The sequence below is a fragment of the Ammodytes marinus genome, assembly GCF_949987685.1.
Source record: "Ammodytes marinus genome assembly, chromosome: 1".
Lineage (NCBI taxonomy): Eukaryota > Metazoa > Chordata > Actinopteri > Uranoscopiformes > Ammodytidae > Ammodytes > Ammodytes marinus.
In genome coordinates, this window is record NC_137230.1 from 18,348,264 (window position 1) to 18,372,888 (window position 24,625).

General features: G+C 41.6%; 1 protein-coding gene across 3 annotated transcripts in view; it reads left to right on the forward strand.

Annotated features, from left to right (window-relative positions):
* Positions 1–1,119: 1,119 nt before the first annotated feature.
* Positions 1,120–24,625, forward strand: part of mical2a (microtubule associated monooxygenase, calponin and LIM domain containing 2a) — a 31,364-nt gene continuing 7,858 nt past the window's right edge. For all 3 annotated transcript variants that reach the window (XM_080032560.1, XM_080032561.1, XM_080032562.1), the window contains exons 1-16: positions 1,120–1,244; positions 9,499–9,886; positions 14,485–14,692; positions 15,398–15,514; positions 16,720–16,821; positions 17,834–17,989; positions 18,260–18,360; positions 18,807–19,064; positions 19,907–20,022; positions 20,234–20,360; positions 20,514–20,604; positions 21,077–21,224; positions 22,673–22,872; positions 23,880–23,983; positions 24,180–24,251; positions 24,346–24,480. In XM_080032560.1, coding sequence (XP_079888686.1) covers positions 9,623–9,886; positions 14,485–14,692; positions 15,398–15,514; positions 16,720–16,821; positions 17,834–17,989; positions 18,260–18,360; positions 18,807–19,064; positions 19,907–20,022; positions 20,234–20,360; positions 20,514–20,604; positions 21,077–21,224; positions 22,673–22,872; positions 23,880–23,983; positions 24,180–24,251; positions 24,346–24,480 — 2,199 coding nt within the window. In that variant the 5' untranslated portion in view covers positions 1,120–1,244; positions 9,499–9,622. The remainder of the gene's footprint in view (positions 1,245–9,498; positions 9,887–14,484; positions 14,693–15,397; positions 15,515–16,719; positions 16,822–17,833; positions 17,990–18,259; positions 18,361–18,806; positions 19,065–19,906; positions 20,023–20,233; positions 20,361–20,513; positions 20,605–21,076; positions 21,225–22,672; positions 22,873–23,879; positions 23,984–24,179; positions 24,252–24,345; positions 24,481–24,625) is intronic.

A 24,625-nucleotide genomic window follows, 5' to 3' on the forward strand; every position in this document is an offset into this window, starting at 1 on the left:
AAAACAAATCGAAAAATCTTTTTTTTTCTTTATTTTTTTTCCCGCTGTTGTAGGTGTCCAAAGTGGGACTGCAATAATAAACACTGTGGTGCGGCTTATCTATCCAAAGCATAGCCTAAGCATACGTTTGACACATTACATTCTCCGTAAAAATGGTTCTACATATTCTACTTCAAATTCAGAGCTGAATATTGAAAATTGTAGGCTATATCAAGAATGATAACAACTGTGAACATTAATTGGAATAATAATAACAATTGGAATTTAATCCGTATGGCACCAAAAAAATAAATAGGTTACACTAAAACAAATTAGATTAATCTCCATTATGTTTGAGATTGTAAGGGATTCTCTTTGGGAAGGTGAGAAAGCATGTTATTCTTTTACAGGTCAGGTGTATCCATGGGTGAACCAAACCGAACCGTACTCGATGTAGCCTACAGGTAGTTCCATAGCTTGGCCACAAGATGGCGCAATTTGTTTTCTTTGTAAACATATAACCGGGCTGCGGCTGCAGTCAGCCTACTTGACTACTGAGCGGGTGTTTGTTTAATGCTTTTGTCCATGAACTGTGTGGACTTCAGTTTCTGCTGACCCTTTGTAAAATATAATGAGTTGACTAAATGGGGTCCATATGGCGCCAGGTGGCCTCAAGCAAAATGAGGAACTAACACGTGAAAAAGCCAGTCTATTGCATCAGAATAAAGCTTCCCTCTTGCTAGGCTATTTACCTTTAATTCTGGGTATAGGCATATTCAATTATCTTCATAATTTACATTCAAATGTAGGCCTATGCCCAGGCTTTTAAATAGCCTAACTTTTTTATTTGATTGAAGAAGCCTATGATTTAGCTTTTAAATCAATGTTTTCCTTCCTTCCCATGTTTCCCAATCAATATGCTTAAATCCAATCGTTTGTGTTATTTCTCCGTGTGGGGCAAGAAGCAGACGGTGGGTGGTCGGTTTAGTAAGTGAACTGTGTAGGCCTATCTGGCATGAGAGAGAGTGTGGATCCTCTGGATTAAACAGCAGCCACAGTAGCTGCTCAGGCTCAGGCATGTGTCGGACCTCAGAGCACCGCCCTCAAACTCTACCAGTGGACCCAGCTGCGGAGAGACACCGCTGCCTGTCAGGCAAACTGACTGACTGACTGACTGAGTGAGGAGCCGCACACAACAGACCAGGACCTGCTTTTACGGAAAACTTTGGAGGGAATAAGACTTTGGATTGGGTTTGAGATATGAGGTGAGTCCTTTATATTTAAACACTTGTTTTTTTTTTCCTCAAGTGGGTGGTGTGAAGCGATAACACCTGACAGAAGTTTTTCTTATTAAAAACAAACAAACAAACAAACAAACAAACAAACAAACAAACAACTTCTGAACTGTATTTAGGCTATCAAGTTTAACTAAGGTAGGCTATGATAATTGGACAATGTTAGCCTATATTAAAAGTTATGGCAGAGGGAATGACAAAAGCACCCCCCACGGATCATTGTATGAACTCGCTGAAACCCAAATCCAGCCAATTACAACGGAGTTTTGACGATATTGCAATTTGTTGTGCTGCCTATTGGCTGTGACAAGGTGTTTTTACTGAGTTTGGAGTTTAACCAACACGTGCTAAATCTCCTGTGTTTTATCGCGAACGCGGCGGTGTTTGAACGTCATCACAGAGGAGGACTGGAGTCAGACATCTGGGCTTGTCTCTGCTCTCTGATAACACATAAAGGTTATCAGCAACGTATTGAGCAAGCTGCATTCTGTTACGCTGAGTGGTGTATTGACATAAATAACTTCTGAATACCTGCTTCTGTTGCTGCTGCCGAAACACGCCTCAAGGAAAAATTCTATTCAACTTACTCAAAGACAGTAAAAACTGGTAAATCTAGGTTACAATGTTCTCCTTCGCCCCCTCGATTCTTACTCCACCTGCTCGGCAGTTCCAAGTCTGTAAATAGTCCCCAGCTTGTCTTTGTGGCTGTAAAAACGATAATTAGGAGGAAAGGTGTGGTGTTGGCGGGCCCATACTGCCAGGTTTACCTTTACAGACGCTGGCCATTGCATGTTTTCTAGTGTGGTTAATATGCAGCCACACAATTGACCCTTTGATCAACATAGATTCTTAGAGAGAGAGATCAACTCTGCTTATCCCTCTTCCATGTTTCAAGGAACTGCATGAGTGTGATTCATTTGTTTTGCATGATGATGCATGGTTCGCTCAGCAGCATTTTTGAGGAAGGTCAAGCAGAATTACACGAACAGCAGATGCTTCTCCTTCCCACTGCTGTATGAGCAATAGTTTCCTGTGTACCTTTTCTGCTGAAAATACAGAGTAGCCATCTCCGTTCATCTGTAAAGGTTCGAAACTTTATTTTGGAGTGAACGAACTAACATCTAAACAGTGCACCCTGCTTACACATACAGTATAGGCTACAGTCGTACCTTGTCTCTGGCCCAGACATTGATGCTATACGTTTGAGTTATGGTCATGGAGATTAGCAACCTCTTTGTGCATAAACATTCACTGCTCCCCAAGTTATCTTGGTCCTGCTGGAATTTCCCTCTTGATAAGCCCTTTTTTCCATTTGTTTTGAGTCACGACCCATGTGCTATGATATAAACAATATGGAAAGGCACAGTAAACAGCGTGTTGCTAGGTATGATAAGTAGTCTTTTTGGGAAATCAAGTTCCCCTCTTTTCAACAAATACAGTGACTTTAGAGGTGAGAGAGCACTCAACCATCAATAGATCAAAAGGCAGCGTTTTAGAGCCGTATGGACAAGATGTAACTAATGTCCTGTAGTTGAATGTAAAACAATGAGAAACCTGTGCAAAACCTCTAAATCAGTTGACATTTCCATACCTCCAAACTTAAAAAAAAAAAAAGCTCATGGCATGAGAGTCTTAAGTCCCTTACAACAGCAAGTTCTTGTGCCAGCCTTTCATTTATAGATCGTAATTACCAGCTTTACTGGAGTATAACTCGACAACGTCATGTGTGTGTGGTGCGTGGAGAGAAAAACAGCATTACACAAAAAGCTGTGCAGGTTTCTACAACCCCGCAGCCAAAACCAAGGGCCTACATTATGATGCGGCGTACTAACAAAATCTAAAAATGCACTAACCACCTAGTCTTTTGCATATCTCGACACACAAAAGCATTTCAAACATCTTTCATTTTCAGCCTCTTGTCCATGCTCTCACAATAGACTTCGTCAGCTTGGATCCACACACAATTTAGTGTTTCATGCAATTATGCAAGAGCAGTTGAATCACCTTTTTAAGATCTCTATATGCTATAATAATTACTTCAGGCTTAAAGCTACTAATATTATAAGTCAATGGTTACAGCTTACAGGTAAAAATATCATTAAGACTAACACATGTGAGACTTTATTTAAATAGTTCACAAGATTTAAAAAGGACATATACTGTACAGAGTTTCACAATTAAATGGAGAAGTCAGTGAATGAATGAATCAATCGGTTCATAAATCAGAGCAATAAAGCTATGTAAGGTTGTCATGCTGATGAAGATGTCAATGTGTTAAACGCCACCAGACAAACTGTGACTGTAACTGGAAGCCTTGACTCGTTATTGCCAGGGAGGTGCTGTAAACTTTCTCCTTCCTCTCTGCAATATGTTTCCTTCCTTGTTCCACAGCATGGAAAACAGACGCATATGTCCAGGAATGAGCCGCACAAAAGAGATGGGAACCTCCAGAGATATGTAGGTGGGGGGGATATTGTTCCTGAACGAAAAGTTTGCACCGTTACGAGAAAGAAAAAAAAAAGGAAAAAACAACAATAGATAGATTATATATTTTGGGACCTATCGCATCTAAACCAATAGCTCCCTTTAAAGATGGAGTCACTGAAGGAACTACAAAGGAGACTGTGCTGCTGTGGTACATTCAATAACACTTTCCATCTGGAGGGCACAGGAACACACAGGGAAAAAGGGGGTTTTAAACATATCATCACAGTCATGCTTTAAAATCACAAGAGGTGGAATTGTACAGGGGCAGCTCTCCTCCGAGCTTTGATCAGGACAGGAAACCAGACACGCTCCACAGGAAGAGTTTGGATGGGAGGCGTCTCTGGGAGCTCACGCAGCAGAGCAGCACTCTGAACTTTTTTGACATGCAAAACAAGGCATCGCCATTTCTACTCTACTAGTGCATCACCATCATGATTCAGCTTAGACCCCCAAAACGCCTCTGGGGTCTATAGTGTCTGAATAGCTGGTTTTTAAAGGTCAATGAAGGGTTATGAACACAGGTTTTCAGAAAGGTGAAGTTGGAGAAAAAGAAAGAGGCTGGTTTTTTCCTCAGTCTTTGGGAGTGTCCAGCCACACCGGGGTCCCATATTAATGTTGAAAAACCATACAAAAGTGTATTTGCATAATAGGTGACCTAAAACTAGTTTTTCGAGTTGCCTTGAACTTTGCACTATTTCCGTGTTGATATAAAGTGGTCTTGTTTACATGGTCTCTTGTTTACAATTGTCGATATATTTACAGGTCATGTGCTGTTTTCCTCTGCAACATGAAACTTATCTATTCTGAGCCTGGCTCTACTGATTGTTGGCTCACAGAATCGTCTATTCCTGCCAGGCAGTAATACTGCCATCTAAACTTTCACCGTGCCCTGCTTGTGATGTGGATGAATGAGAAATGGCCACTGATCTTTGACCGTGTCAGTGTGTTAGTCCGTTTGTAGCCCGTCTCTTTCTTTTTGTTTTATATTGAGCACGTTTCACACCCAAGGGAATCCATCTTCATTTACCCGTATTGTTTGGATGGCTGAATCTGTTTCTTAGGTCAGCTTTCTTTATTTTACAACATTGGACACAATCACGGTAATGATAACATATTCTGACTAATTTGTTGTCACACATGAGAATGTGAAGTTAGAGTTTTCAATGAATTTAAATTTTGATTAATTGTTTGAGTGAATTGTTTGCGTCATTGGCTGTGCAGGTGTGACTCAGCGTGTCCAGATAGATCATTCTCCAAAGGGGTGGTGAGCAGCACACATTGTGGGCCAGATGAGCTTCACAAGCCTGGTCCTGTCTGTGTGTGTGTGTTTGGTATTATTCACAGCTTTCTCCTCTGAAGTTGACCGACATTTCTCACCTTCTGCCAGGGTTTTTCTACCTTGCTCACGACATATCTTCTTTTGTGTTTGGCACCTCTGCCTCGACACGCAGCCAGATTTCAGAGAGCTGAGATCATGCCTTGGAGCTCTGGGGCCTGGTGAAGGGCAGAGCCGGCGGGCTGAAGTCCACGCCGACTTCTTATCAGGCCTCCAGAGGGTTCCTTCCTGGTTTTCTTCAGTCTGTAATTACTGTTGCTGGCTGGCTACTCTGTAGTTTGTGCAGGTCCCAGCACCACCGATGTTTTCCTTGTGTTGTCAGCTTCCTATTGTATTCCGGTAGCCTGAAGCTACAGTATGTGCTGTTCAAGAACACATGAAGCCATTGCGTCACTTGTCTTAAGCCATTGTGTCACTTGTCTTGGACACTTGGATCTGTGTATTTACAGTTAAACTGTAGGCCATGTGTTAAATTGGACTGAACATTGCACCTCTAGCAAACATTTGGTCACTTTTGGGTTGTCTACTGTACAAGGCATGTATATTTTATTGTGGGGTAGCTACAATGGTATTTTTGATAGTGATTTATTGTCAACAAAACCAATGACAAGACGAAAAAAAAATAATGATGATGAATCAATATCGTCAACAAGTAGTGCTTGTTCAGTCAGAACCTGATATTCACTAGGGCACCACATGTGTGTTTATCCGCCTGTAAAAATAGTCCAACCAATCTACTGTTTACTTCTATTGGAGTGACTATGCATTTTGGACCCATTTTTGGAGATTTTGAATCTTCAGTAGGAAGGGCAGTGCTTGGGACTGAGTGTCGCAAACAGAGGAAGTTTGAAAGTTAGGAAGTAACACATTGTTGGTTTTGTTCTTTTCACTGGATTTGTTGACAATATGCATACATGTAGATTAAATCCAGTTTTGTCCTATGAAACTTTAAAATCACGTTCCTTATCTGGCTATCCATGTTGACTTATTGCGTAAACTGTTAACTAGAGTTACATTAATGCCATTTAAAAAAAACTATTAAGTGTCACAGGTCAGGTGTGTATGTATAGCGTGAATGTGGTAGGATACATGTGTGTGTAAAAGTGTGCCTCTGCATATTTTGATTTCTGTTTTTTCTTTTCTTTTTGCGCTCCAGGTGTAACAGGTGAATTTTTCACATTCCTAACATTCTCTCTTATCATACTTGAAACTGAAAGCTTGATACACATGTCTGTCAGACAAACAGCAGGGCTTTATATACCCACGATCGCAGATCCATGCTAGGGATCTGTACAGCACAGACATTTTTCTCTATAAGCAATGTTTCACAGTACAATTGTATATTGACAGAAATATTTGCAGAAATAATGTCAGCAAATAGAAGTGTTTGAAATACTAAATTAATAGTTTAGTATTAACAAGCAAACCACAAATAGCACTGTATATATCCCTCACATATTACAAATAAATAAATGAATACCCTATACTTTCTTAAGATATGCTACAACCAGTTTTGCTTAATAAAATAATTTTCAAAACAGACAGGAGACCTAAAACCTGAACGCTATTACAATCTCTCATCCTCCTAACCACTATAAGGTTTGGTTGAGATGTATGCTGTATGTGTCTGTGTGTATCGTCTGTCATTAGTTGTATTTTTATAGCCGTTCTGTGGGTTTGTTCTGTATGCCCACTAGGCACTTTCCATTCTGTCAGGCTAAGATGGTGAAGTCATGAGACTCTGTCTGAGACAATGTAGTTGGAGTGTTGAGCATTGCCTTGCCTATGAAGACAGTGGCACCTTTTCATTAGTCCTCGCAGACTCGTACAACAGATGGTTCCAATAATTGTGCCTTTTTTCTTCTTTTTTTTACCAAGACTGAAATGTGAAAGCATAAGTGCAGTTGACATGTCTTTATTTTAACTTTCCACCCAAGGCACGAGAGGTTCTTGAACACTGGCCAAAGCTTAGAATAAAAATGATGTCAACATAAAATTATGGAAATGGATAGCTGTGCTGTGCAGCAGCTATCCATTTCATCCTTTTTTATCAAGGATTTTTTTTTATCTCGCTACCTCAAATAAAGTCAAAAGAGCATTTATTTTGACTAACTAAAGATAATATGTACATCCCATTAGGTATGTCCCACACATACCACATGTTAGAATACACAGCAATTTTCCCATCACAGTCTGCTGCCATGCATGAAAGATTAAAGCACCTGCATCATATATCATGCCTGCCTCCGTCATCGCTCGTCACTCATTGGCAATCAGAGTGTACATTCCCCCAAAAACTATGGAGGTGGTCTCTGTGACTACCTGGCTGTTGGAGCCAGTGAGAGGGCTAGCAGACTGTTGTACTCTGTACTGATGGAGCAGTTCAGAGCTCGTTTAGCCATGTGGCAAAGGAATGTTAGCTGCGCTTGAGGCCGAATGTCGGCTGTGAAAGGCCTCGGGGTGGGGTGGGGGGTCCATACTATTTACAAACGGGACAGGGCCTTTTTGAACCCGCAAAGGTCCAAGCAGGCTGAGTGTGGATTATTTATTTGGACTGTTTGGTGTTCCCTTTTTTGTTGTTGCCTGAATGTTTCTCTGAGCAGCATCGAAAACAGGATGCAAACACACGGCCAAACAGGATCTTGTGCAAATGAAGAAGCTTATTTTAGCCGAGGGACAAATGCTTGGAGCGGCATTAAAAATATCGCACCACATTCAAATCGCAGTTAAAAATGTCGGGGCCAAAGACTGAGTAGTCATGGAATATAGTGTCTAGCTTTTGCACGCATTGGTTTATTGCCCCCGTTGCTAAAGCTCTCTAGGAACAGTTTTGTTGTACAGTCACACTGCCACCTGTGGTCCCGGGGGTGTGGTGGTGTGACAGTAACAGTAAGTTACTGTCGGGGGCTGTTACCAAGTCCCACACAGCCAGCTCAACCTCTCCATCCCACTCCATGGGACATTTAAATATCAAAGGCAGACTTTCTTCCAACACTCTCCACCCTAGTGAGCACCATGAGCACACACAGGCTTAATGCAGAAAATTTTCACATTTGGCTTTGATGTCGAGTTCTGGTAAGGATTTCCTTGCGTTTCTTTTCAAAATTCTTGATGGTTGATTGAAGGAAAAGGTAATTTCCCCATTTGCTGTTTTTAATTCTGTCGGTTCAGCTCTATTCTGACTCAAGTGTGTATTTAGGTAACGGCGTCTTTCACACGCAGGCACATATGTAAGCACACTGAACGCCTGAGCAGAAGTTGGGCCAATCAAGCATACATATCCATTCTGAGCCAATCAATCTGTGTGAGTGTGGGCTTGCACTACATTTTGTTTCAAAGAGCTCTCTTTGGACTACTGAAAAACACTGTCTTGGTTTGGGCTGGAATGAAAAAGACCACAAGACAAATACTTTCCCAGTCCACTCATCCATGGTCAGTGCTGCACTCCACTCAGGGAATGAAAGGGCTTCAACAGAAACACACATTGGTTCTTTAGAATTGCAATAATAGGAAAACCACATTTTACACACCTTGAAAACGGTTTACCCAGTTAAAATGTAATAAGATCTGTGAGATGTAGAATTGTCTGCAAGTAAATCCATCTGTTAGTGAAGCACTGTATTATATGTGTATACTGCATACAGTAAGTACAGTATATACTCAAGACTCTACAATAAAAACATACAGCTGAGGCCCATCCCAAATTGATAAAGTTTTAGTGCAATCCTAATATCTTGGTCTTCAGTATACATTTGATTGTCCCTGGTGGATAGCCTACGCCATGTCGAAGTGTTGACATTTGTGTTCAGTGTAAAGCTATCACAGAGCATTGAAGCCATGGGAAAGTTTATTTCTATGTTGAACCAAAACGTAGTGTCTAAAGACTCTAAAACCACCAACAGCTCCTCTTTTATAGGCTCACATAGTTATGCCTCTCTCTGTAAAGCGTGAGTAGTAAATATGCTCTGATGACAGACTGGCTAATTTTTCTTTCACTCTGTAGTATTTATCTCACAGCCTTGTCTCTACTTGGAATTTAATCTCGTCAATGTGGGTGTAAGCTAACTTGTGTTTTTAAAAACGCATGTTGACTTTGGGTCTTGACTCGAAATGACGACTGGTACCGAGGGCCCTCTGGATAATCCAGTAATGTAGGCCGGCGTCATAGAGATAGATCAAATACAGCTGAGTGTTGTCAACTTTGACTTAACTCAATTTAACATTGCAATCTGTAAACCATTTAAAATGAACTGAGATAATGAAATGAAATCTGTCCAATTTTTTTATCAGACTATTGATAGAATATGGAAAAGCGTCACTTCTCCGAAAAGCCATCTGTTACAGAGGCTCTTTGCCATGAGATGACATCATTTTCTGTGTGTGTGTGTCTTGCCCCTGCAGACTGGGCATGACGGTGCGGGCCAGCAAGCTGAGGGTGTAGCCACATCTGGCGGAGAGTGCTGAAGTGAGCCGGGGGGAGCCTCAGCACAGAGAACCGTTCCCAAAGCTTAGCGCAGGGGGGAAGATGGGAGAGACGGAGGAGGAGAAGAGCGATGATGTGGGGAAGCTGTTTGAGAACTTCATCCAGGCCTCCACCTGTAAGGGAACCCTGCAGGCCTTCAACCTCCTCTGCAGGAAGCTGGACCTGGACCCTACCGACCACCACACCTTCTACAGCAGTCTGAAGGCCAAGCTAACCTCCTGGAAGGCCAAGGCACTATGGAGTAAGCTGGACAAGAGGATGTGCCATAAGGAGTACAAGAAAGGCCAGGCATGCATTGGCAACAAGGTACATTTATTTACATTTTTTCTACAAAAAAAAGTTTTCCGATCATAGACTGCAGTAGATTAAGATGATCATTTACATAGGGAAGAACTCACAATATATCTAATTTGAAGCATTGAAGTGGTTTTACAGGTTTTGCCTATATAATTGTTTATTTTGTCAGTACAACATACATTTTTAGACTGATGTCCAACTTTCCAATTGCCTTTTGTTTTCTTCAGTTTATCATTGAAGTGAGTCATCTCAATACAGCAAGTCATCTCAATACACATGGACTAAATGGTACAAGTCAAGTCAACAATTCAACAGCAACCTTTTCAAAACAAACAGTAGAAAAAATGCACATCATCTTTCCACAGTGACCTTATTTGCTTTATGAGTTGCATAGGCAGGACAATTAAGTTTCTGAACACAATGCTTTACAGCAGCCAGCATTCAGATCTCAGCAACGGCAAGACAGATGAAGAGGACAAGTGTTCACTTGGATTGTTTTAAGTCTCTGCAATTATGTACTCAAATGTAAGACTATGTAGTACGCTTTGGTGAAATAGTTGACACTGATGTAAAGTGTGCGCGAATTGTAGTAGGTCTGCTTCAGATTAGTATTAGTATAAAAATGTCACAGGGCTTTGCTCGTTAGAGCGATGAAGTTTTATTGTTCATTTAGGAAGTGTCTTTGTGACTTCACCTCATGTGGTTCCTATTTATTTGAAACAATCTGCACTTTGTTCATCCTCAGAACTGTGAAAGTGCACTACAGAGTACGATAGCTATAGCAATGTCATGGTCATCACTTCTAACACTGCAGCTGCCAAGAAACAGCACCATCAACGGCATTAACACTTTTTCACTTGTCGCAGCTCCCAAAAGACAGGAACATTAAATAGATACTGTATATAAGTTGCTTTGCACTGAATGTTTCACTTTCAGGCGAGTGCTACATGACAAAGCTGTACAGAAATTCAAAACATTTTGCCAAATTATTTCATCGACAAACGATTTGCTGCATTTATGCAAAGAGCAATGCAAACAGTTAAAATGCCAAAATCACGGCCAATAAATATACACGCCGAAGACTAAACACAACAGGCAACAGATGTGCTCATAATCAAGTGAAACTTGACACAGAATTTCACAAAGACGCAACCTCGACAACTGAGCACACTGTCTCGTCTCCTCTAACCCCGCAGCCAAATCACACAAAGCCAGCCAATCGCATTCAGGGAACAAATTACAGAAAAGGACGAAATTCCTTAAACACATTTATGAAGAGAGCAACTCAAGAGCTATTCTTGACTGAGTCATATTAGAACGACATAGCTGCAATGGGGGATGCAAATATATCATGTCAGAGTGTGTAGTGATGTTGGGGATGGGCGCTTGGCAGTAAAGGTGATAAGGGAAAGTAGGAAAAAGCTGGCAGAGAGCGGTCACCTTTCAGGCATCAGCCGACGCCACCTTGAAAGAGTGTTTTTTATTGCACAAGAGACACAGACGGCATCACTCAGCGACTATGATTATTTGGCTCCAGTTATATACTGAAGGTGTGCTCTGCTGCTCTTTATGAGCTCTTCCGTAAAGGTTGGAGCCCAGGTTGTTATTAAAGTGTGCTTTTAAATGCTTCAGTGTGAGCTGGGTTTTACAGGTTCTGTCGTATTCAGGCCAAAACCAAAATAGGCGAGAAGAGCGAAGGTCAGTGCTTGAAGAAAGTCCAACTCTCCCCTTGTTAGCCAAAAGCTTTAGGTAAGATCTGGTCATTCTGACAATCCACAGGGTTATTGTGTAACGTACAAAGTGCTGCTGTTGCTGTGTACCAAAATAGTAAACCAGATGTGTTAACAGTGGATTGTGTAAATTATTGAAAAGTTAAATGTTTGAGAATGTAAGAGATAGTGATTTTTTTCTTCTGAAAGATGTAATACGTTTCCCATTAACTTCCACACATGTGCAGCACAAGGCCTGTTTTAATCACTAACATGCTGGACAATCTGCTTTTTACTTCACTAATTTTCTCCTCTCTCGGGAGAATCACAAGGTGACGACTTGTTTTATATGGCATTTGACAGATGTGAAATCCCTCTGCACATTGTCTTAATATTCCCGCTGTAGCAGCAATCTTTAAAGGATATGATGTCATCCATGTTTCATTGGCCTGTTGGCACAGCTTTCTGCATGGACACCGACACGTGGCCCCAGTGTGTTTTCCTTCTCATAAAGTTTAATGGTGCACAAAAATAGATTACAAATTGATCTTTGGTTTTGATTTAATTATCCATGATATCATTTTGTGAATCATTCTTGACACAGCACTTCATCGGAGCACGGTGAAATGGTGCAATTATATTACAGAGATTGCAACATTCAAGATAAAGTCTTATTTCAAAATGTAGATATTAAAGAAAAACTACTTCACGCTCCATAAGATAGATGCAAATCCCCAATTTTAATTGAGCTGTCCATAGATGACCACCACCCTAACTAAGTTATTGTCCTGCTCTGGTTTAACCACACATGCATGCTGTTTGACAGTCTCTTGGTTTGGTTTGTACCCTGTAGAAAATTCAGAATTGATTAGTAACTTAAGTAATGTTTAGGACGAAAAATGCTTCTCAAATGCGAATATTTGCTGATTTTCTGTGTCAAATACCATAATAAACTTAATAATTAAAAAAAAATGTTTTTACTGCTGGTTGAGGAAAACATGCTTCACTTCAACGTCACCTTGGGCTCTGGTGGATTGTGGTTGAAATCTTTCTCTGAATTGTAACATTTCAAAATCCAGACGATTGATTTAGATCCAGTTTCCTAAAACATCAGTCAAGATGCTGTGACAGTAAAGGGCTCCTTGTATGAACCGCACTGTCCACTGAGATGGAAAATACTCTTGACAGATAGGGTTCATTAGGCCTGGGGGGGCAAATGTGGCTATAGAGGAGCCGGGATGACATGAGAGAGGTCACAGGTGGGGAAGCTGAAAGGAAGCGTGTGTGTCCTGACTCAACAGATGTGAAGCAGGCCGCCAGGAAAAGCCTCATATCTGGAATAATATAGCAAGCGAATGGAAACGGGCTAAAACAAACGGCCCGTCACTGCCAATGGCTGATAAACCAAAAAAAAAAAAATTGTTTCACGAGTTTAGATACGGAATAGGCACGATGGGATCGCACATCTGAGTAAACTGACTTAGCACTGCGCACATAAATGACGACATTTCTAACGTCCTTCCATGGCTGTCAGCCAATGCACTAAGGAGAGGATGAAACCATTGTGGCCGGCAGGCAGGCTTGTCCAGGCAGCGCTTCCACCACCTGGGAATACCTCATCCTGATATCCTCAGGCTATACATGATGACACATTATGTTCCTCATCTCCCACATCAACTCCAACCCCCAGAGTTCAACAGCACACTCGGAGAGGGAGCATGTAATGACTAAGGCCTCAATCATCTTGTTTTTTCCCCTTTTTTTACATACAGGGGAAGGGAACCATTTAGGGTATGATTTGGGGATTTTCTGTAAGCTGGGCACTGGGTGATCTCTTAACAGCACCCAGTCCCCCATAGTCTCACAGAACTGATATTGTTTTTGGTGGCACCTCCTGGTGCTATCTTCGCAAACACAGGATGACAGGAAGCGAGGCCCTCCTGTTCAAATATGTCACAAACCCCTGCCTGCATACTGGTGGGATTTCGATTAGGTCTTTGTGCTGTTGGATGACTGGAAGTGGAAATAAAAGCCCTTTTCCTGGGAAGGGGCAAAGGAAAATAAATGACAGGCACTGTTTTATCGAGATAGGAGACTGTCCACCTCGCTGAGCGCAGCATGGGCAGCCTTTTGAAGTGGTCCGGTTCTGGATCAGATGTCACACACCATCTCCTGTCTACACAGTTCTCTGTTGTAGTGCCTCTTGACATGTTTAGCAGGGAAGAAGATACACTCCGCCAGCGCACATGCGTCAGTTCTTTCATCTATCATTGAAGAGGATGATGTCATGTGTTTAACCACACATTCCCAGACGGACGCTGTAACCTCAATGTACTGACTTCATGCATTTTTTCGGGTGTGTGGTGATGCATGAATACCACCGTTAGATATATTAGGGCTGTAATGATGACTTAGCTTGATGGAAGAAGTTTGCATTCCTCTTGGGAATTTCAATCCTGATCAATGCGCTGCTTCAGGCTTGTGTAACTCTCCTATGATTTACTAACAACCCTTGCGCTCGCGTGCACACACACACACACACACACACACACACACACACACACACACACACACACACACACACACACACACACACAGGGTGGCCTGGAGAAGTCATCTTGAGACTTGAATGATCCTCAGAGTTATTGTCTATCCTTCTGAAGTGTCCTTGAGTGAGACACTCCACCCTTTTAAATGCCCCAGTGGTGCAGTAAAGTGCTGCTCCCTCTCATGATCTGTGTAGCCCTTACAATGCTCCCTGGTGTTTAATAAACAAGTAGGATGCTAAAATGTCAGCCTGTTGTGATTTTAGATGTGTCACCGCGATGCTGCTCCTTTCTCAGTGCCTTATGAAGGCAATGAGGTCAATCAGTCATCCTCTCTCTCTGTTTTATTTAGTGCCTGATCATCGGAGGGGGCCCGTGCGGCCTGCGGACAGCCATCGAGCTCGCTTTGATGGGTGCCAAAGTGGTGGTGATGGAGAAGAGGGACTCTTTCTCCAGGAACAACGTGCTGCACCTCTGGCCCTACACCATTCACGACCTGAGGGGCCTAGGCGCCAAAAAGTTTCACGGCAAATTCTGTGCCGGTGCCATTGACCACATCAGTGAGTATTTGACTTTACAAAAAATAAACACAAACAGCTTTCAACTTTTGCTTTTCATTGACCTCTCTGATCATATTGTATAAGCTTTTCTGATCCCAGATTATTTTCTATACTCAGTATAAGAGTTAAACATTTATAAGAATAAGATATAGCTTTCTTATCTTCTCTTCTCTGACTTTTAATTAAACTTATATTAATTTTTGTATATTACTTGGCTTTTTATATTGGATCTTACTGAGACATTTCTTTTTTTGGTTCATGTGATCTGGCTGCTGTAACTGTCAAACACTGCACAGCGACATTCTCTGTATATCCTTTCCTCAACCCTCTAGTGAACCTGTGTGAAAGTCCAGTCAAACCGTTGATGCATATTTGTATTAATGTGCATTAGCAAGAATAGTTTTTTAATCTTTTCCAACATAACAACAAGAGGAAAAGCAAAGAGCCAAGCGACTAATGGAGAGCAGGCCTCACACTAAACAGTGTCAAGACAACATAACACAAAACACAACCCTTTGGCAGTGTTCTTTACATCTATATGCAAACCATAACGTGTGTGTGTGTGTGTGTGTGTGTGTGTGTGTGTGTGTGTGTGTGTGTGTGTGTGTGTGTGTGTGTGTGTGTGTGTGTGTGTGTGTGTGTGTGTGTGTGTGTGTGTGTGTGTGTGTGTGTGTGTGTGTGTGTGTGTGTGTGTGCGTCTAAAAGGCATTCAGCAGCTGCAGCTGATCCTACTGAAGGTCGCCCTGATCGTCGCTGTAGAGTTTCACATCAACGTGGAGTTTGTGAAGCTGTTGGAACCAACAGAGGATCAGGACAATGAAGGTATCCATCCACACCTTCGCTTCAGCCACACAGCACTTTCATAGTCACCCACTGAAGCTTGTTATGGTCTGCACGCTTCGGGAAGACGGGGGCAGATTTAAGCAGCTTGAAACAATACAAGTGGGACGTGAAATATCGGAACGAGGCTGGAGAAGTTTAATAATGTGTTGAAGCTACATATATGAAGACAAAAGGCTGCATCTGCAACAATGCTTTAGACATATACTGTGTGTGTTGCTGCTTTTGAGGAAGTGTATATACTGACCCTCCCACTCTGTAGTTTGGCACTCTAGTTCGAGGCAGGCAGCAAGGGACTTCTTATCCTGCAGGATTTAATTTCCTTGACAGCCAACAATAAACAGGAGACAAACATTGGCACTGATCTAGTTTTTCATCATATTTAGATCAAGTACTTTGCCTCACTTCCCTGTGAGTGCTCCGATCATGTTTGCCTGCTATTAACAGCACCTTCTTGTCACATTAATACCACTGAATTTCCTTTGTTTAAAACGGAATGTAGGGTAAGTACTGGGTCTCAACAATGCACAGCTGCCTTAAGATGTTAATGTTTTGTAGCATGTACTGCTTGACCCTTTCATCCCACATTGGACTATAGAGCCTCAGAGGAAGAGAATAACTCTCGTCTCGTGTTGTCTCCTCTGCTGTAATATTTTACACAGATAACAACGAGAGCCTTTGCCTAAGTTTAGGCACAAACATATCCCCCCTCCGCTCCGCTGTGACAGACTTAGCTGTGCCCTTGACTTCATGGAATGCATTTTCCACATGGTGATAATGCCCAACAATCTGCCACGCTGTTACTGCGCCGGTCTCCCACCCACGCAACACCAACATTGCTAAGTCCACAGGCTACATCTAGTGGACTTTGCAGATATTGTGCATCTCTGATCAACAATAACATACTAAGAGCCATCATAATGTCCTTTGCTATCTCTTCACTAAACTTTCCCATTTTTAAATGTTGCAATTTGTTTTCTTTATTTTACTGACATTGTAGCAACAACACACACATGTTTTAGAAATGTCCGTGGCAGAGTGGTCGTCCAGGAAGGAGAGATGTTTTGACTGAGACAGTGCTGAAGTGTCCTTGAGCAAAACATAGCAAACACTTTGTCCTGATTGTTCCTAGGAGGTTTCCATTGAAAAGGGGATTATTCTTTATACTTTTTGCTTCTGTCTCTAAGGGCTCGGGTGGAGGGCTGCAATCCGACCTGCTGATCACCCCGTGGGTAACTTTGAGTTTGACGTGGTGGTGGGGGCGGACGGTCGCAGGAACACTCTGGACGGTGAGAAGACGGCAAACAGTAAAAGGGTTGCACACTGCTTGGATGCCATTTAGGATCTCTTTGGCCTCAAAGAACAATATGAAATGGGTTTACTGTGAGGTGGTTCATGTGTTTTGCTTTATTGGGAAAATCTGTAAAGCATCATGTGGAAGAAAAAAGACATGATTGAGTCAGTGTCTTGTTCTGCATTATTCTTTTGTTGTGAAGATATAAACGAAACTCACCTTATGTAGACTTCTACTATCTCTCGCCAGTGGGAACAGATATAGATCAATCACTTTACGTCAATAGAGCAGAGCTGGGGGGCTCAGTGCAGCAGCTGATATGCGTGCACACTGGACTCTCTGCCTCTCGGTCTCACTATTTCGGCCTCTCTCCTAACAATGCTGTCATCTAACAACCAATTCGCATCAGATGCTTATTCCTAAAAAGGGCATTTTTGGGGGGAAGGACAAGATGTTTAGCTCATTCTTCAATTATGTAGGATCCTGGGAGAAATGATTTTCCCCCCACAGCCAGACTGCTTTTCAGCTACTTTTCTGCACTAGCTACAGTAAATCTCTATCTGATTTCTTTTGGTGTTTTTTTGGTTTTGATTGGGAAAGTTATCATTAAGATAAGGCTTGAATTATGTGTCATGTGTCCCTGTTTTCTGACTCAAAATAGACGCTTGATTCACTTTCTATATTTAATGAATTTTCTAACTGAATGTCAGTTGTTCATCAAGTGAAAGACTGTTGTGTGGCATTAAAACGAAAGTGGCCCTTCTACTGATACACTTGCAAGTCTGAAGGTTATTTAAGCAAAAAGGCATTTAACTTTGATGATAGCATTTTGTTCTTCTTGGTTATAGAAGGGCTCACCTTGGCAAGCTGCCTCTTATCCCAAAATAACTGCCCAGTAATTATGGCTTAAAGCTAGATTTCCTTTTGGTTTTAAACAGACCAGCTGATGGAGTTGGTTGGCCCCGTGTTTTTTTTGTCTTTATCTAACTGTCTTCTTCTTTTCTCAGGTTTCAAAAGGAAGGAGTTCAGGGGGAAGCTGGCCATCGCCATCACCGCCAACTTCATCAACAGGAACACCACTGCAGAGGCCAAAGTGGAGGAGATCAGTGGTGTGGCCTTCATCTTCAACCAGAAGTTCTTCCTGGACCTCAAAGAGGAGACAGGTGGGCTTTGTGGTGTTCACTGGCGATCAGATGAGTGTACAGGGATGTTGTGTGCACGACACAGAGGAAATACCTGTGACTTTTAATCATCTCACAGAAAATGTTCTGTTTGATTGAGCTGCTTGTAATCATTGTCTGCTGATGAAATATTTCCACAACTTCACAACAGTATACAGACCTGGATGCTGGCACAGCAATATGTTCACAGAATAATTTTTTTAGAAATGGATGGGCCAAAGCCATTATCAAACCTCATGTAATTTGTTGCAGGTATCGATCTGGAGAACATTGTGTACTACAGGGACAACACACATTACTTTGTCATGACTGCCAAGAAGCAGAGCCTGATGGACAAGGGAGTCCTCATTCATGTAAGAGAACATGTGTATTTCAGTTGATCACAGATCCATCGTGTCCCTTTCATATTATTATTTTCACCGATAGTTTTTTTAAACTTAATTTATTTCAATTAAATGTTCCAAATTCTTTAGGACGTGGGCCTCAGTTTGGAGGCCAAGAACCATGCTGGCTGTATAGATTTGAGAATATCATGTCCACAAGATATATTCATTCATATGTATTATCTTATGCAGTAGGGCTCTTACTTAACTTCGGTATGCTTAGGGAATATAAAGAAGCTCTGAAAAAAGACAAGAGACATTTTGTCAGCAGTCTCTATAGAATAAAACAACATAACAAACACACATACCTACCAATCATACAACCAGAGACGCTGATCATTTTGATTTATTTGGTAGCTTAAAGAAATGAATCTCTTGTGTGAACTTATCCTGACTGTCATATTTCTGCTCAACAGGATTACATAGACACCCAGATGCTGCTGAGCAGTGAAAACGTCAACCAGGAAGCTCTCCTGTGCTACGCCCGGGAGGCTGCTGACTTTGGCACCAACTACCAACTCCCCACGCTGGATTATGCCATAAACCACTACGGACAGCCAGACGTAGCAATGTTTGACTTCACAAGCATGCACGCCTCTGAGAACGCCGCTCTGGTCAGGGAGAGGTTTGGACACCAGCTGCTGGTGACGCTGGTCGGAGACAGTCTGCTAGAGGTGAGAAAGCTCTAGACATCTAATGTAAATTCCACTGACCCCAGTTCAGGTGGGCGTATAGGGGGTTATTGTTACACAATCTGGTAGTCATGGCTTGGCCGCTCCGTTTGCTCTGGCCAGATGCTGTTGTAGGGTGAGAGGGGAGTCCTTCGCAAGGCTCATCATTTAATTCAGAGAGATATTAAAGATGGCTCTCTCAAAGAGGGCCATTATTATAAAGTTTTGTAAAAAGTCTGATCTGCTTTTTTTTTGCACTTTGATACCTGACCCTACAAAGCAAACCATGACTTCTAGCATTACAGAAAATAATTTTGGCCCTTTGCAGGACTGTCCAAAAATAACTGTTTTTGTAAGCAGTGACAAAACACAGCATTTACTTTTTAACTTTTTTCTCCTTTTATCTATCTTTTCACTCCATTTGAATTAGACGTACTGTATGTGCTTTCCTTTTGTAAACTTAACTCTTTACTCCCAAAATGCTCACCTCTTCTCCTAAAAAGACACTGACACACCACACCCAAACATGAATTTCTCCATTATATCCAACCCCTAATTCACTTGTGCAATATAAAGCTTGTCTGACGTTATGTATATTGTGTAATGTGTGTCTACATTAGACCACGTGTAGTGTTTTATTTTGATTGAGCAATAAAAATAAAAAGTGTTTCAAAATCATGTCATCGCATACCTAACTATATTTAGTGCACCATATTTGCAATGGTGATTTTGTTATCTATAAGTAATGGAATGTGGGTCTTGTTTTGTCTCCTCATGTTCACTGACACACAGTCATATTCATACTATTCATACTATTCATGTATTTGTTGTGTGCTACTTTGCAGCCCTTCTGGCCAATGGGGACGGGTTGCGCTAGAGGCTTCCTGGCTGCCTTTGACACGGCCTGGATGGTAAAGAGCTGGGCTCAGGGTCGGACGGTCCTGGAAGTGCTCGCAGAGAGGTACACGCATACACACACACACGCACAAACACAAACTTACACACAAGCACATGCTCAAACATGTAATGTTTGAGAAGTGTGTGTCTGCATACCTGTATTTAAATACCATAAGTATTGTATGTTTAGACACTCTAAGCCTGAATAAGCCCTGCCACCTTAAAGATCTATAAATAACACTGTTTTGCAATGTTTTTTTCTTCTGTTTCTATAGGGAGAGTCTTTACAGGCTACTTCCACAGACAACGCCTGAAAACATTGCCAAAAACTTTGAGCAGTACACCATAGACCCTGGGACTAGATACCCAAACCTCAACTCCTCCTGTGTCAGGCCACAGCAGGTGAGAGAGAGAGAGAGAGTTCTCGCTTTTACAGATTCTTACTGTCTGTCATTAGTTATCGGCTTCGTTTTTTTCTCTCACAAATATTCACATCTTCTAAAATGTGACATGACAGATGACAGTGATGATTTTCCCCTCTCATGCCTGTTTCAGGTGCGTCACTTGTACATCACTGGAGAGCTGAATGCCTGCTCACTGGAGCGCGCTGCTACCATACGACGGCCCGTCAATCTCTGCAGACGAGGTATGCTTGACGGATTGACGGATTCCTGTGTGTTGTTTCTATGAGTGAAACTAGTATATTTCAAAGCATGTGTGCTTGAAATGATCCTGCTATGAACAACACCTTGGCCAGTAGCTTTCTCTTTTTCTTGTCTAACTGTAAGAAGCAGTGAGTGACAAGAATGAACGTTAGCTTGGTGAGCAAACACAAAATGAAGGCTTGTTTATACTTGTTGGATCACTGGGAGGAGGCATACATAAAACGTCCCGATAAAATGTATGCAAGGCAGAAAGTCTGCATTCTTGCTTCTTTTTGTAAGGTTATTTAATTTCAATGCTGCAGAGTTCAAAATCGGATGACATATGTTCTGGTAACAAATAGTAAAGCGGGAATTTTTGTTATCTATTACAGACTGCTTGGCTAGGAAAGGTTATGTGACGAACTTGCGTTGTTTTTTGAAGAAAAATCTCGACTTTCTGTGCTACTTTTGTAGAGTCCGAGATCAGACCGACGAGGCTTCTCACTTGGTGCCAGAAGCAGACAGAGGGCTACAGGAATGTGATGATCACAGACTTGACGTCTTCTTGGAGAAGCGGCATCGCCCTGTGTGCCCTCATCCACAGGTTCAAACCCCAGCTGATGTACGTGACACACCCACCAGATTACATTGACACCGGCATGGTATCATTTGCATCATCTTATCGTGTTGATTTTAATGCAGACGCACACACTCCTATGAACAAACCAGTTTTTCTGTAATATTCACCCCTTTGTAACAACTACTCGTGAGGAAATCCATCTCCTATGGGTGTGTTAAATATGTTCGGTATGAGAGCAACTCTTTGATCTATGTGTGTTTTCTGCTGCGCTCTCTACCTCCTCCACACGACTTGTAAAACACTTGACCCTTTTTTTCTTAGAGGGCTGATGGATGTGACTTCACAAGAATGCATACATAGCTGCCCTATACTTAAGTTTGCTGGTAGTATTGGCTGCAAATAGTATAGCTGTGTACATTTCACAATTAGTTTTTTACCCTGGAGCTGTTTGCCCATGAGCTTACCAACTAATTTGAAATAAATATTGGTTGTTCCAGCACATGCGTTAATGTGGATGTAGTATCTAATTCTAAATAAGTGCAGAAAAAACACAACTCATGTAGGACTTGGTGTGCTTTGGTACCCATTTGTAGGACAAAATCCTCCTTTAAAAAACAGAAAAACTGCACCTTATTGTCCACTTTTTGGGGTTACACTGCTTTACACTGCCTTAGGATTAGTCAGCGTTAATGTATAATTAGTGTATTTACCAATATAATTATATCCAATCGCTCTTTAATTATTGCCTTCGTACTTTGCCACATGCAACTACAATTTCATGACGTGCTTCTGTAAGCTTCCAGGAACCAGCGGCATTTTTCCACCGTTCCCTCCTCCATATGCAGCACATGCCTGTCAGCAAAGCAGACTGAGAGGGGAGTAGGTTCAAAGAAGAACCATTGGGCTTCTGAACTTACAGAATTACGCCAATGTTTGTGTGTGCTGCTGCTAGGTTACTGCTCCCTTCTTTGCATTGCTAACAGCGGTGCCTGCACACCGTCAGTGTAGATACAGACAGACTCCTGTTTTTTCCCATTTGAAGTAATGTGATGCCATAAGTGCCTGTAATCTTAGAAACATATTAATCTGCAGGGTGTAAAGTCATTCTATTGTGCTCATGTTAACCGCTTTCATATCAGTCTGCCTATTATCTTGAGCTCACTGTCAGTCATCTGACACCTACATGTAGACATGAGTCTGTCAGGATATGATTTAATTTTTTAAGAAATAATATTTTTATTTTTTTAATAAATGCATTTCAGAGTGATCATGGAAAATGTTAACCAAAACACAGACAGATATACAGTAAATGGTCAATAACTGACAGCTCAGGATAAATCTCAAGGAAAATTGACACGTAGGCTGAGCCAGTAATTATACTGTATGTACTTTTCCAGCTTCTTTGCCACGGCATACGTACTGTAGCCTGAATCTTTAATTGTATTACCATCCTCTCACTCATGCCATCTTTACTTTATTTTTTCCATCAGAGATTTCGACTCATTAAATGAAGAAGACCACGCTGCAAACCTCCAGCTGGCCTTTGACATCAGCGAGCGAGAATTTGGGATCCGACCGTTCACGTCTGTGAGTGAGCTGAGCAGCGACCAGGAGCTAGATAAGACCCAGATGAACTCGTACCTGTCCAAGTTCTACGAGCTGTTCCGTGGCACGCCTCTGCCTGCCTCAGGTACTCTATTCTACTCTACTCTACTCTACTGTACGGACATATCATACTCATTTCTGGGTCTTTCTTTTTGTGTTGGACTACTAACACAAAAAGAGCTGCTAGACAAGATTTACCGAAACTCGTTAGATCTTGCGGAAAATGTCCCTCTCTTTCGTGCATTTTTAGCGTTCTCTCAAAATGATATGTTCCTCTGTTCCTCTTGAACCCCAAACTCTAGCCGAGCCCACTGTAATTGGTCACCCCAGCTCAATTGAAAACTTAAATCTGTGTACACACTGAGACTGTACTCAACCCCTTTTTTCCGATAAATGACACAAAACAAAAACAGGCAGGACACTGATACTTACAGCTTGTGCTTCTGACCCTTCCACACTGCAGATTGTCGTCCACCACCATTTATGGGTCAGAAAGGACGCCGAAGCATAATAGGTGCCCGTTTAAATCAGCTTGAATCATCGACATCGACTTGGGTTTATTAGTTAGTGATGCCTGTTGTTACTGTTGTTGTCGTTTTCTTTGAGTCTGGTCCTCGTCTTCTTCACAGTATTGTCTGTCTCAAATATGTACAAACAACAAAATAAGAAATTCCAGTGAAGCAGAAAAGTTATTGAATTTAATTTGGTTTTCATGTGGAAAATTGTGTGCATTGTTGAGTCCATTTAGCCTTCATAGTGGCATGAGAGGAATGCGTATCTCTTTACCAGAGCTGTAATAGTCTTAGATTCCTGACAATATGAAGGCTGCCTGTCTCTCCTGAAGGTCTATTCAATGCTTACCCACATGGTGTTGTTTTGTTTAACCTCAGCCAACCTTTGACCTTCCTATGACATGCAGCTGAGCCTTTCAGAAAGGCTTCATTTTCTTAGTGGAACGTTTCTCTCCACACCAACTCTCTTTTTTTTTTACCAGACCACTCATGTAACTTTCCTAATCGATATGGTCATTATTTATGGCTGCACACTATGGAATCTCTGAAAAGTCTAATGCAGGCCTGTGTTACACTTTAGGCTCCAGAGGAGTGGATGAAAACAATGAAGATTATCCCTCAAAAGAAGTCAGGAGTAACAACAATGGGCTCAATCTCACACTGGCTCGGAAACGGGTCCCAAAGGTACTGATGAGACGTTTAAATCTGATGTACTAATACAACAATTTTACTGTCTTTGCCTTTTTCCATCTCCAGTTGCCTTTATCTGATCTGCATACAGTGTCTTACTTCAATGAGTTTAAAATGCAATAACCAAATGGGATGTATTTTTCTTTTGATTGTTATATAGTCAGTCTTATTCCTTGTCGTGTACTTTCAGGATGAAAAGAAGCCGGACGGTACAGATCCCATTTACAAAAGAAGGCGGAAATTCTGCAGTTATTTGGAGGAGGTTTGTTGTTTAAGTTTTTTTAATGTCAAACCAAACCATTATATAAAATAAATATTGTTGATGCAGTTGGATGTTGTCTGTTGTCTTTCGTTAGGCCACCAATCTGTCAAGTAATGGCCCCTCAGTGCAAGAGGAACAAGAGCCCAAGGAAAACAAAGTGCGCTCAATGGCAACCCAGTTGCTCGCCAAGTTTGAAAGCACACCCAGCTACGCTGTCCGGAGAACACAGGTATGAAAAAAAAACAGAACAATGCTGTAGGACTATGGATTCAAGGCTGTAAATAAGTGTACTGTATACAGTATGTATGAATAAACTTTATTTATGTATCGATTTGTCTATTTATGTACTGACCAATAATTCATACATCTTTTCT